The sequence below is a fragment of the Cetorhinus maximus genome, chromosome 1 (genome assembly GCF_964194155.1).
Source record: "Cetorhinus maximus chromosome 1, sCetMax3.hap1.1, whole genome shotgun sequence".
In the NCBI taxonomy this organism is placed as follows: domain Eukaryota; kingdom Metazoa; phylum Chordata; class Chondrichthyes; order Lamniformes; family Cetorhinidae; genus Cetorhinus; species Cetorhinus maximus.
Window position 1 is genome coordinate 3,571,915 of NC_135879.1, and position 13,331 is coordinate 3,585,245.

General features: G+C 45.1%; 1 protein-coding gene across 6 annotated transcripts in view; it reads left to right on the plus strand.

The window, feature by feature from the left end:
* Window positions 1–13,331, plus strand: part of LOC144695783 (electrogenic sodium bicarbonate cotransporter 1-like) — a 201,165-nt gene that overhangs the window by 14,909 nt on the left and 172,925 nt on the right. For all 6 annotated transcript variants that reach the window (XM_078567229.1, XM_078566891.1, XM_078566807.1 and 3 more), the window contains exons 2-3: window positions 3,002–3,075; window positions 7,515–7,697. In XM_078567229.1, the coding sequence (XP_078423355.1) occupies window positions 3,003–3,075; window positions 7,515–7,697 (256 nt within the window). In that variant the 5' untranslated portion in view covers window position 3,002. The remainder of the gene's footprint in view (window positions 1–3,001; window positions 3,076–7,514; window positions 7,698–13,331) is intronic.

Here is a 13,331-nt window from a genome sequence, read left to right on the forward strand (position 1 = left end):
TCACAATCCATGCAGGGTGGGCCTTAATTGGCCCGCCCGTGTGAAATCGTGGTGCGGAGCCAATCACGGTTAGTGGTCAGCGGTCAGCTCCCCAATCGCCCCCGCCGAGACCACCTGACACGGGAAAAATTCAGGCCGTGGTCTTTTGACCATCTGCGTGTCGACTGACATGAAAATCTGGCAATAGGGCTTAAGGTTTTATAGACAGGAAATTAGTGCAACCTTTAACATGTTATAGATTTATCTGATATTGGGATAAATCACTGGTTAAGTTCCAGCCGAAACGCTGTGTCCAGCTCCGGGTACCACCCGAGAGGACATTTACTAGAATGATTCCGGGGATGAGGGACCAGTTATCCAGAGAGACTAGAGAAGCTGGGATTGTTCTCCTTAAAGCAGAGAAGATTGGGGGGAGATTTAATAGAGGCGTTTTTGATTTTGATTGAGTAAATAAGGAGAAAATGTTTCCACTGGTAGGGGAGAGTTGAGAACACAAAGATTGAAGAAAATTGGCAAATGAACCAGAGACAGATTAAAAGAATTTTTTATGCACTTGGAAGTTATCATTGGGAATGTGCTACCTGATAGGGCGGGAGAAGCAGGTTCAATAGTATCTTTGCAAAGAGAATGGAATTAGTAGTTAAAGGGGAAAACTTTACAGGGCTAAGGGGAAAGAGCAAGGGAAGTGGGACCAATTGGGTAACTCTTTCAAAGAGCTGGCACGGGAACAATGGGCCAAATAGCCTCCTTCTGTGATGTATGATTTAATCAGTGTCTTAATGCGTGCCAACTTTGCCCTTGTTACACCAGACCCTGAGTGATCACCCTGCCTATTCATATAAGGAGTTACTGGAGGAGGCTCAAAGTCATGACCACCAAAGTTACATGACTGATGAAACAGGCTCTCCCCCCACCATTTCACTAATATTCATCCCTCAACCAACATCAGTAAAAAAAACCTGATTATCTGATTAATTATTCCAGTGCTGTTTGTGGGAGCTTCCTACGAGCAAATTGGCTGCCATGCTCCCCTAGGTTAAGACAGTGACTACTCTTCAAAAATATATTTCATTGACTGTTAAGTGCTTTGGGACATCCTGTAGGAATGCCAGCCTCTTCTTCCTTCCAAAGTCTGGATAATTTAGTCCCCTTTGCATTTGGAATCCTTATTTGTTAAGATTTCTTGTTCTTTTAAAAAATTTATTCATGGGATGTGGGCATCACTGGCTGGGCCAGCATTTATTGCCCATCCCTAATTGCCCCTTGAGAAGGTGGTGGTGAGCTGGCTTCTTGAATTGCTGCAGTCCCTGTGGTGTAGGTACACCCACAGTGCTGTTAGGGAGGGAGTTCCAGGATTTTGACCCAGTGACAGTGAAGGAACGACGATATATTTCCAAGTCAGAATGGTGAGTGACTTGGAGGGGAACTTCCAGCTGGTGGTGTTGCTGCTCTTGTCCTTCTAGATGGTAGTGGCCGTGGGTTTGGAAGGTGCTGTTGAAGGAGCCTAGGTGAGCTGCTGCAGTGCATCTTGTAGATGGTACACACTGCTGCTACTGTGCATCGGTGGTGGAGGGAGTGAGTATTTGTGGATGGGGTGCCAATCAAGTGGGCTGCTTTATCCTGGATGGTGTCAATTTTCTTGAGTGTTGTGGGAGCTGCACTCATCCAGGCAAGTGGGGAGTATTCCATCACACTCCTGACTTGTGCCTTGTAGATGGTGGACAAGAGCCTGAAAGGTTGAAAAGTTGATTGGGATCAATCCAAAACCAGAAATCACCGAGATCTGACACCTCGAGATAGTTGAAAATGACTGGATCTTGGATAAAATTTTATATATTGTGTACCCCTGGCCCCTCCCCCCACCCCACCCACAAGTGTTTGCCGTGAAGACATATGATTGTGATGCTATTTTGACATTTGTGATAATGTGTTTGTCTGTTGTTTCTGGATGATATTGTAACAATTCCTCTCTATTTTGGCCATGTAGTATCCTGTAATTGGTTGGGTTTCATTATTAACTTTGTGTAAGCCATGGGTCAGTTGATCGCTCTCTCACCTCTGAATCACAAGGTTCCAGGTTCAAGCCTCTCTCCAGGGCTCAAGCACAAAACTCAAGGCTGACGTTCCACTGCAGGATTGAGAGAGTGCTGCACTGCCAGAGGTGCTGACTGTCAACTAAGGTCCCATCTGCCTGCTCGGGTGGATGTAAACGATCTCATGACGCTATTGTGAAGAAGAGCGGGAGCGTTCTCCCTGGTGTCCTGGCCAATATTTATTCCTCAAGCAATATCATTAAAACCAAATTATGTGATCATGATCACGTTGCTGCCTCAATGGGAGCTTGCTGAGCACGTATTGGCTGCAGTGCTTCCTCTGTTACAAATGTGATTGCAATTCACAAAGCACTTCATTGGCTGTAACATTCTTTGCCACGTCTGGTGGCCGTGGATAACGCTATATAAATGTAAGTCTTGTTTTGATCAGAAACCCACCTCTGAAGTGTCTATGCACTAGAGGCTTTTTCACTAATGGTCAGGGATAATCTTGAGATCATGGCTACTTGCGCCTGTAAACATGTGATTTACTCACTTTGCTTTGGGAGGCGATGACGTCGCTGCATTTCCCTGGCCACTTGAATCCTGTCTTGACCTATGGAAGCTCTTTTTTTTTTCAGACTTGCCCAGCCTGTTTATGTCTCCCCTTGACCACCAACTGCGTTTTCAGCCCAACCCCTGTCACATCCCAACACGTCAAAGTCAATCTGCCTTAAATGAGCCTGCTTGGATTAGCTTGCTTATACCACGCAGGACAGCAGTCCTTTCAAGGACATCGTTTCCGACGATGTGGAGGTTACGGTCGTGAGATTGACCAATAACTTTACTGTCAAGAGAAAATAATGATTAAGGGTTTGCATGCTGCCGGACCCCAAGGCAACATTTAGTGCAGACAGCACACCTAAGGAAAAATGCAACCAATCTTTCTTCCTCTTCTATTACTACAGAATGGAAGATGAGGCTGTGCTGGATAGAGGAGCCTCCTTCATCAAGCATGTCTGTGATGAAGAGGAAGTAGAGGGTATGTAAATAAAAGTTCCTTTCTGTTCACTTACTTGCAACAGGCAGCCAATGGTGGATTTTCTTGCTACAACGGTAACTGCTTTTCACAAGTATTCTGAGATGTTCTGAGGTGGTGAAAACTGTGATAGAGATGCAAGTTCTTTCTCGCTTTACACATTAGAGTAGCAATTGCTCCTGGAGTAAAGTGACCAGTAAGTGCAAAGCATTTGATACAAACCCATTGAGTCTCGCTTTCAGTTGATAAACAAGTTTGCTACATTTCAGTAATATTCAACAGCAATTTGCGTTTGTATGGAGTTGTTAATGTCCCTGGGAGCATCACACGAGTGATTATCAAACAAAATTTGACGCTGAGCCACATAAAGAGACAGAAGCTTGGTCAAAGGAGTAGGTGTAAAGGAGGGGTGAGAGGCGGAGAGGTTTAGGGAGGGAACTCTAGACCTTAGAGTGCAGGCAGCTGAAGGCATAGCCACCGATGGCAGAGTGATGGAAAACTGGGGATACACAAGACACTAGAATTGGAGGAGTGCAGAGATATTAAAGGATTGTAGCGCTGGGGGAGGTTACAGAGACAAGGAGGATATAAAGCCATGGAGAGTTTTGAGGTTTGAGGATGAGAATTTTAAATTTAAGGTGTTCCCAGAGTGGGAGCCAATGTAGGTCAGCAGGCGCTAGATGATACCTGGTTATTTCAGAACCCATTAACTAATCCAGGATTTTTCATTGCACTCGCTGCCTCTACCCACACAGACATTATACTGCATGTTTGGCTGCTTGAACAGTGATTAGAAGTGTTTTGGGTTAGTACAGAGTACATTAATCCTCTTGCACTATGTGCTGCATTACGTAAACAACATGTGGTGTCCTGGGAGGTGTGTTTATAAGTCTAGGGCATCCATCCGTGATCCGCAGCAGGATAATAAAGACCTTCTTATTACATGGGAATTACAGCACAGAAACAGGCCATTCAGCCCCACTGGTCCATCCTGGTGTTTATGCTCCACAAGAGCCTCCTCACACCCCTATTCACCTCACCCTATCATCATATTCTTCTATTCCTTTCTCCCTCATGTTCCCCTTAAACTATTCACTTCAGCCACTCCCTGTGATAGCGAGCTCCACATTCTCGCCACTCTCTGGGTCAAGAAGTTTCTCCTGAGTTCCTTATTGGATTTGTTAGGGACTATCTTATAGTTATGAACTGTAGTTCTGGTCTCTCCCATGAGTGGAAACATCTTCCCCCTGCCTATCCTATCAAAATCTCTTCATAATTTAAAAACATCAAACTTGCAGGGTTCTGATTTTTAAGTTACTTGGGACCTGAAAGGACAACAAAAGTGAAATTGCAAGATGGAGGAATTACTAGGGTTTGGAAGTAGAAACAATAAGAAAAGGAGGAGGCCATTCAGCCCTTTGCAACTGTTCTACCGTTCAATTAGAGCGTGACCAAGCTGCACCTCAGCTACTTGGCATATTGGCTCCATGTGTGCACATGAGGAACACATGCGGAGATTTGCATCCACAATTTGGGGTGGGGAGGAACGATCCATGCCACAATCGAGGAATCAGGGAGATCGGGGGCTGTGGGAGGCCAGGCATTTGACTGTAAGGTCTGAGGGAGCAGCACTCCTTAGTGTCAAGGCCAATATCTCTTGTAGCAAAATCGGCTCAGACTCCCATTTAGTCGTCAACTTGGTTTGGGTGTATTCCTGGAGGTATCACTACATGACCTCACATGTCCACCAGCCCTGCTCGGTCCAACAACTTTTCTTCTCCCAGTGCATGTACAATGTTCTTAGAACTAATAAACAAAAATAGTCACCAAAAAAAATTGATGAAATGCCCTTTTGATTTTCCTTCTGGGTGTTTAGTTCAGCACATTGATCAAGTGATTAATTTTTCAATGCTGGAGGCTCCAGGACAATTCAGGAGGGTTGGCAACCTGAACTCCCAGCCATGATTTGAACCTACCTATACCCAGGGTTACCACAGTGGGATATCAGGAGTATTTCTGTTCCATGGATTTGACAGCAATTATAACATGGACCACAACATCATCATCATCTAGTTCATTGTAACCACGACAATGAGTTTCTCTGGACATTCAGATTAGGTACAGAACCCTAGGCATTGTTTTGGAATTAAACAGCATAGAAAGAGGCCAAATTGTGGATGTGCTCCCTCTTTGAAAGAATCCAATTAGCTCCACTCCCCCTGTTTTTTCCCCAGAGACCTGCGGTATTTTTTCTTTCTCAGGTATTTATTCCAATTCCCCTTTTGAATGTTATTATTGAATCTGCTTCCACCACCCTTTCGAGCAGCACATTCCAGATCACAACAACTCGCTGTGTAAAAAAAGATTATCCTATCTCTGCCTCTGGTCCTTCTGCCAATTTTTAAAAATCTGTGGTTACTGACCCTCCAGTCAGTGGAAATAGTGGCTCAATATTTAATCAATCACTACCCTTCATGGCTTTGAACACCCCATTAAATCTCTTTTTAACCTCCCCCGACTCAAGGAGAACAATCCCAGCTTCTCCAGTCTCTTTGTGCAACTGAAGTCCCTCACTCCTGGTCCCATTCTAGTAAATCCCCTCAGCACCCTGTCCAAGGCCTTGACATCCTTCCTAAAGTGTGGAGCCCAGAATTGGACACAATCCTCCAACTGGCACCGGACCTGTGTTTTATAAAGGTTTAGCACAACTTCCTCACTTTGGTAAAAGCAAAACACTGCAGATGTTGGAAATATGAAATAAAAACAGAAAATGCTGGAAAAACTCAACAGGTCTGACAGCATCTGTGGTGAGAGAAACAGAGTTAATGTTTTGAGTCCTTATGACTTCTTCAACTCGAGTTTCCTGCCCCAGTAGCGAAATTCCAGCCCTAAGATTTTGGCACAATAGGAGGAGATATGCAAATGGAGGTGGACAATGTGGCAGAGGTGGACAATACGGTGGAGGTGGAAGATATGGCCTGGATGTGAGGAAACAAGCCCTGTTATGGGTTGATGATTACTCTGGGGTTCTGTACCCCTTGATTAAGCCTGAGTTGACAGTCAGGGAGGCTGAGGAACCTGTGGTCAGAGGCACATTGTAGCTGGTGGGCATTATTATCTGTGGGTTTGGTTTGGATGACATTAATCCAAGAGAAATTTCAACCCATTCAGATGGCAGCGTTAGGTAGGTGGGATTGAGGAGGTGGCAGAGGAGAGGTAGAGCTGGGTTTTGTCAGTGTTAATTTGGTAACTGATCCCTCATCTCCAATGATGTAAGCAGAGTGTTCCACTATGGCTATTTACATGTGTCATCATTCTCTCTTCCATTTAATTATGTAAAACAGTGGTTGGACCTCACTTGGAGTAACACTCCAATACAGGGCACTGCACCTCAGGCAAGATATATTGGCCTTGGAGGGGATACAGCACAGGCTCACCAGAATGATACCGGGATTAAAGGGGTTAAATCATGAGGACAGGTTGCAGAAATTAGCCTTGTATTTCCCTGAGTGTAGAAGGTTAAGATGGTGACCTAATCAATGGTGTTTAACATAATCTCGGGATGGCAGGACAGTCCCATAGAGAGATTGGGGAAACTGGGCCTGTCTTCTCTGGAGTTTCGAAGAATGAGATACGATCTCATTGAAACCTACAAAATACTTAAAGGAGTAGACGGGGTAGATGCAGGTAAAATGTTTCCCCTGGTTGGGGAGTCTAGAACACAATTTCAAAATAAGGGGGAAGCCACTTAGGACTGAGATGAGGAGAATTTTTTTTTACTCAGAGGGTTGTGAATCTTTGGAATTTTCTACCCCAGAGGCTGAGGGAGCTCAGTCACTGAGTATGTTTAAAGTAGAAATTGACAGATTTCTAAATGTCAGTGATGTAAAGGGACATGGGGATAGTGTGGTGATAAAGGCATTGAAGTGGATGATCAGCTATGATCATGTTGAATGGTGGAGCAGGCTCAAAGGGCCAAATGACCTACTTCTGCTCCTGTGTTCCTATACTTAAAGGATTCAATAAATAGAGAGAAACTATTTCCTCTGGTGGAGGGAATCCAGAACAAGCTGATAGAACCTTAAAATTAACGCGAGGCCATATTGGAGTGATGTCACCAAAGACTTCTTCACTTAAAGGATAGTGAAAATCTGGAACTCTCTCCCTGTAAAAAAGCTGATGAGCCAGGAGTCAATTGGAAATTTCAAAACTGTAAGTGATAGATTTTTGTTCGGTAAGAGTATTAAGGGTTACAGAACCAAGGTGGGTAGATGCAGATCAATCATGAACTAATTGAATGGCGGAACAGGCTGAAGGGGCTGTTCATGTATTTGACTCATACAAAGTTGGTGTTTAATGTGTAGAGCTGTACAAGAACAGTGCATGCAGGAATACTGAGTGTCTTGTAGAAGCTGGTTAACCTTTTGTGAAATTCTTTTCAGGCCATCACACTGTTTATATTGGGGTTCATGTCCCAAAGAGCTACCGAAGAAGGAGACGTCACCGGAGGCGAGCAGGGACAAAGGAAAAGAACAAGGAGCGGGAAAAGACAGCTGAGGCCTCTGATCGTTCAGATACCGAGAACAATGACGACCAGACGAATGGGAGTCTCTTTAAACCACTCAGTGAGTATCATAATAATCCATACACCCACAAACCACTCAGCACACATCAGCTTCAAGGTGTAAGAACCTCCCTTGTGTGTCCTAGGGGAGGAGGGATATCATTAATATCGTAAACACGCATATGGTCTTATCGAACTAAAACATGTCAAAATTGGTAACAAAGTCCCAACAAATCAGGAAGCAACTGCACTAAATTAGCTGGGAGTGTAAAGAAAGGGCAAGGCCAATTGTACCTGCCTTAGAGATCAAAAGGACTCGAATAACATTGAGATAGTGCAGGAAATTGGTATTGAGGTATATGATCAACCATGATCAAATTGAATGGTGGAGCAGGCTCGAGAGGCCGAATGCCTACTCCTGCGCCTGTGTTCCTATAAGTGATTGTGTGATCACTTCAGTGAGTCAAGTCCTTGAGCTTTCCTTTAATTTTTTCACTATTCTTTCATGGAGTACAGGCATCGCTGGCTGGGCCAGCATTTATTGCCCATCCCTATTTGCCCTCAAGAAGGTGGTGGTGAGTCGCCTTCTTGAACCGCTGCAGTCCATGTGGTGTAGGTACACCCACAGTGCTGTTAGGGCGGGAGTTCCAGGATTTTGACCCAGCGACGGTGAAGGAACGGCGATATATTTCCAAATCAGGATGGTGAGTGGCTTGGAGGGGAACTTGCGGGTGGTGGTGTTCCCATGTGTCTGCTGCCCTTGTCCTTCTAGGTGGTGGAGATTGTGGGTTTGGAAGGTGCTGTCTAAGGAACCTAGGTGAGCCTCTGCAGTGCATCTTGTAGATGGTGCACACTGCTGCTACTGTGTGTCGGTGGTGGAGGGAATGAATGTTTAAGTTGTTGGATTCTATCAAATGGGCTAATGTGTCTTGCAAAAAGAATGTTACGGCCTGTGAGTGTTGGAGGCCCCAGGGTGTAACATGAAGATCTTTAACCTTAAGGTTTGCAGATTGTGCCTTGACTACCACTGGCTCTATTACATCTTGTGACGGGGGGGGTGGTGGGCAGGGGGGCATGGGGAGGAGCTAACAGCAGCGACAACAACAAATTTCATTCATATAGCACCTTTAATGTTGGAAAATGTCTCCCAAGGCATTTCGTGATTGGACAGAACTGGGCACCGAGCCACGTAAGGAGATTGAAGAAGAAGCAACCAAAACCTTGGTCAAAGAGTTAGGTTTTATGGAGGAGGTTTTGAAAGGAGGAGAGAGAGAGAGGCAGAAAGGGTTTAGGGAGGGAATTCCAATTGTGGGCCTTAGAGTTGACACGCTTGAATGTGCTGAGCAATAGCAGTGATCAGATTGTTAGTGATACCAGCAGGGGTTGGGCAGGGCAAAAGTTTAATGCCAACTGACTTGCATAAGTTTCCTTTGAATTTTGTCTTTGTTTTTGCAGTTTACCTTTAGGAGGCTGCTTTTTAATTTGTCCCCAATTTTGTTAACTTAGTTTATTTGGTTGCTCAAAAGAGTTACAAGTGGAGAGAGTTTACCACTTTGGTCATCAGTATTACTCCCAGTGTTTTACTCCAGGAACCTAAGGGCTGGTTACAATTGAAACTGATGTTGAACATGCCAAGTTTGTTCAACTTTACTAACCGGATAATTTTATAATCAGTGCGTTTAATTGTCCTCTTTCTCGCTCTTTTCTTCATTGCTCAGTTTTTTGAGGAAGGGCTGAATATGTAGCAGGGGGTTCCCACAGAGGTGGGGAACATTTTGTCTCTGCCTACCCTATCAAACCCTTTACTAATTTTAAAGGCCTCTGTTTGGTCACCTCTCAGTCAACTCCTTTTTCTAGAGAAAAGAGCCTTGGCCTGTTTCTATCTTTCTTGACGCTGGTGCCCAACTCAGACCTAGTATCATCCTTGTAAATCTGTTTTTGCATTTTCTCCATTGGCTTGATATCCTTTTGTAACACAGAGACCAGAACAATGCACCAGTCTGTGGGTTTGTTTGAAAACAACAATAACTGTGTCTTTGGGGTAGGGTTTTAAATATCTTTTTAAGTATTTCACATAATGTACATTGGAGACATGGGGTCACCATGGTCTTATTAACTTGATGGGCTCACAATAGAACCCAACCTCACCAACGGAATGACCAGCACACTTTAATCTGTACATCTGTGAGAGCCTGTGCTAGTACTGCAGTTATTATTAGCTAAGCTCTGTTAATTCTTTGCTGAAGTCCATTTTGTGTTTACATCCTTTTATAAGAGGCAACAGTCTCAACACATAGGCCAGGATTTTCCATCTGTTTGGGGGTGGGGGGGCTCGGTAAGAGCGGGCGGGGGCAGGCGGGAGCAGTCGTGGAGCTGACCATCGCCTGCGATTGGCTCCGCACCACGAGTTTGCGTGGGCGGCTGGCCAAGTAAGACCCGCCCCGCATGGATCGCGAGTGGTAGTGCTGAGCGCTACCTGTGCTGGTGGGGGGGGGGGAGGAGGAGGGAGAGTTGGGGGTCCAGCGCTATTTCGCACGTGCGCACGAAAGAGTGCTTCAATCTCTCCTGAGGCGCGGAGCTGCCACAGGGAGACTGAAGCGCTTTTTTAAAAAAAATTAATAAATACATAAAAAATTTAATGAAAGTGACTGTGTCACATGAGATGGAACGTATTTTTATTTTTCAAAGAAAGTTTTTATTTCATTTGTATGTATTAGCTTCAGGAAGCCTCATTCCACGAGCGGGATGAGGTTTCCTAAAAAAACATAAAGGCCCCTTGGCCTGTTCACCTGTCCACCAACCATAAGGCTGGACGGGCAGTGTAAAATTCAGGTTAATCTCCTGGTTAATGGCCTTAATAGGCCTATCGATTATTGGCGGGCGCGCAGCCGACTCTGGCACATGCCCGCCGAACGAAATATCGCGTGACTTCACGATGATGTCGGGATGCACGCCCTATGTCATCACATGTCATTTTACCTTCCAGCGTGTCAGGTCCAGCGCACCCACACACCGAATGTAAAATTCTGCCCATAATTTTCAGTCTTGCTTCAGAGTTTTGTGAAGTGGGACCATGTTATTGGGAATTTGGGGCCATTGTTCGTGGGTTTCTGATCATAAGATCATTTGAAATAGAAGCAGAAGTAGGCCATTCGGCTCCTTGACCCTGCTCTGGTTTTTAGTAAGATCATGACTGAGCTGATTGTGGCCTTAACTCTACTTTCCTGTCTGCCCCCCCATAACCCTTGACTCCCTTTTAGATCAAAAGCCTGTCTAACTCAGCCTTGAACATTTTCAATGACCCAGCCTCCACTGCTCTCTGGGGAAGAGAATTCCACAGACTAACGACCCTCTGACAGAAATTCCTTCTCATTTCCATCCGTGAATACAAAATGGACTTACAGTGTCCCCTATTTTTAGATGCCCCATGAGGGGAAACATCCTCTCAGCATCTACCCTGTCAAAAATGAGTATAGCCCAACTTGCTCAACCTTTCTGCACTTTCATCCTCGAACTTGGCCTGGTAAACCTTCTCTGAATGGTTTCCAATGAAAATATATCCCTCCTTAAGTAAGGAGATCAAAACTGTACACAGTACTCCGGGTACAGTTCAATGATCTGTAGAGTTGTAGCAAGACTTCCCTACTTTTATACTCCATCCCATCGCAATAAAGGCCAACATTCCATTTGCATTCCTAATTACTTAGTGTAACTTTTTGTGATTCATGTACACCCAGATCCCTCCGTACCGCAGCATTCTGCAGTCTCTCTCTATTTAAATAATATTCTGCTTCCTGCCAAAGTGGACAAGTTCATATTCCCACATTACATCCATCTGCCAAATTTTTGCCCACTCAGTTAATCTATCTATATCTCTTTGCAGACCCTTTGTATCCTCCTCACAACTTAGTTTCCTATCTATCTTTGTATCATCTGCAAATTTAACCTCAGAACAGTCAGATGTGTGCTCCCAGTAGGCGAAGCAGCTACTTAAATCAATAAAATCTATTCAACAGAGAAATGTTCACCAGTGATGCTGGATTCCTGCAGTTATTTGTCTTGATGAGTGTGAAAGAGACTTTGAGCCTTCAGAGTCTTGATGGGGTTGCATTACAGTGCTGAAAGTGTCCTTCAATAGCACCTTCCTGACCCGCAACCTCTACCACCTCGAAGGACAAGGGCAGCAGATAGAAGGGAACACCACCACCTGCAAGTTCCCCTCCAGGCCACTCACCATCCTGACTTGGAAATATATCACCGTTCCTTCACTGTCGCTGGGTCAAAATCCTGGAACTCCCTCCCTAACAGCACTGTGGGTGTACCTACACCACATGGACTGCAGCGGTTCAAGAAGGCAGCTCACCACCACCTTCTCAAGGGCAATTAGGGATGGGTAATAAAAATGCTAGCCCAACCAGCAATGCCCACATCCTGGGAAAGAATATTAAAAAAAAGATAGCTTGGGGTTCTCTCTGCTTTGTACAGAATTATTCCTTTTTCTCACTTCCTTTGAAGATGCTAATTTATGATGGGATACATTGGCTACTTGAATGCTACCATTGTTGGGGTCAGTCAGGGACCTGTTTTTTTCCCAAAATGGAATGTTTCCTCATTGTTGTCCCGTGTGCTTCCTGAAGATTCTTGTTGATGTTTTGGTGTGTTAGGGTTGTACGGGGCGGAAGTGTCTGGCTCCATCGGGGGTTGGGGGGGTGGGGGTGAGGGGGAGAATGTGTCACTGGGCTCGGCCTTGCAGTTCCAGTTAGCCCCCACCTTGTTCCTATTGTGTTTTTTTTAAGCATAGGCGTGGAGGGCTGAATGGCCTCCTGTGCTATCTCATTCGACAATTCCAAGTGGTACAGATGGTGATTCAATAATTAATCATTCTTGGTGGAGTGGGGGGGGTGGTTGTGTTAGATCTCGCCCTTACCCTCCACCCCCCCCACCCCCACCCCCCCCCCCCCCCCCCCCCCCCCCACCACATGCACTTTGCACGGAGAGTTAGCGAAACACAGAGATTTAATCCCCCCCACTCCCTGGCCCCGGCTTCCTGACCAACTGCAGAGCTGCTCCTACACTCTGGCTGACATCAGCGGCCTCAGCTCGGAGCAGGGATTGAAAAATGGGACATTCCTGCAAAGTCTGCTTCAGAAGCACATCAGCAAGTGCAGAATGTTGTGTTTTATGCAGTACAGCAAAGTAATTCTTCATCCCTGAGCTCTGGGACAGACAGTTTTACTGCACAGTTCACTTTGCCTTCATAAGGATAATGACTGCGCTTTCAAAATAATTTATTGGTTGTGAAACATTTTAGGATATCGCAGTGGTTTGATATTATAGTATTCATTGCAGAATAGAATGCAGACTGAAAACTCTGTACACACACTTGCATTTATGTAGTGCCCTTTAACATATTCAAACACTCCAAGCAGCAATTATCAAATCAAATTTGACACGAGCCATGTGAGGAGATAATTGGACTGCTGACCAAAAGCTTGGTCAAAGAGATTGTTTTTAAGGAGGATCTTATAGGAGGAGAGAGCGGCTTAGGGAGGGAAGCCCCGAGCGCAGATAGCTGAACGCACACCTGTCAATGGTGGTTCAATGAACATTGGTCATTTTGCTTTTTATTCATTCACGGGATGTGGGCATCACTGGCTAGCCCAGCATTTATTGCCCATCCCTAATTGCCCTTGAG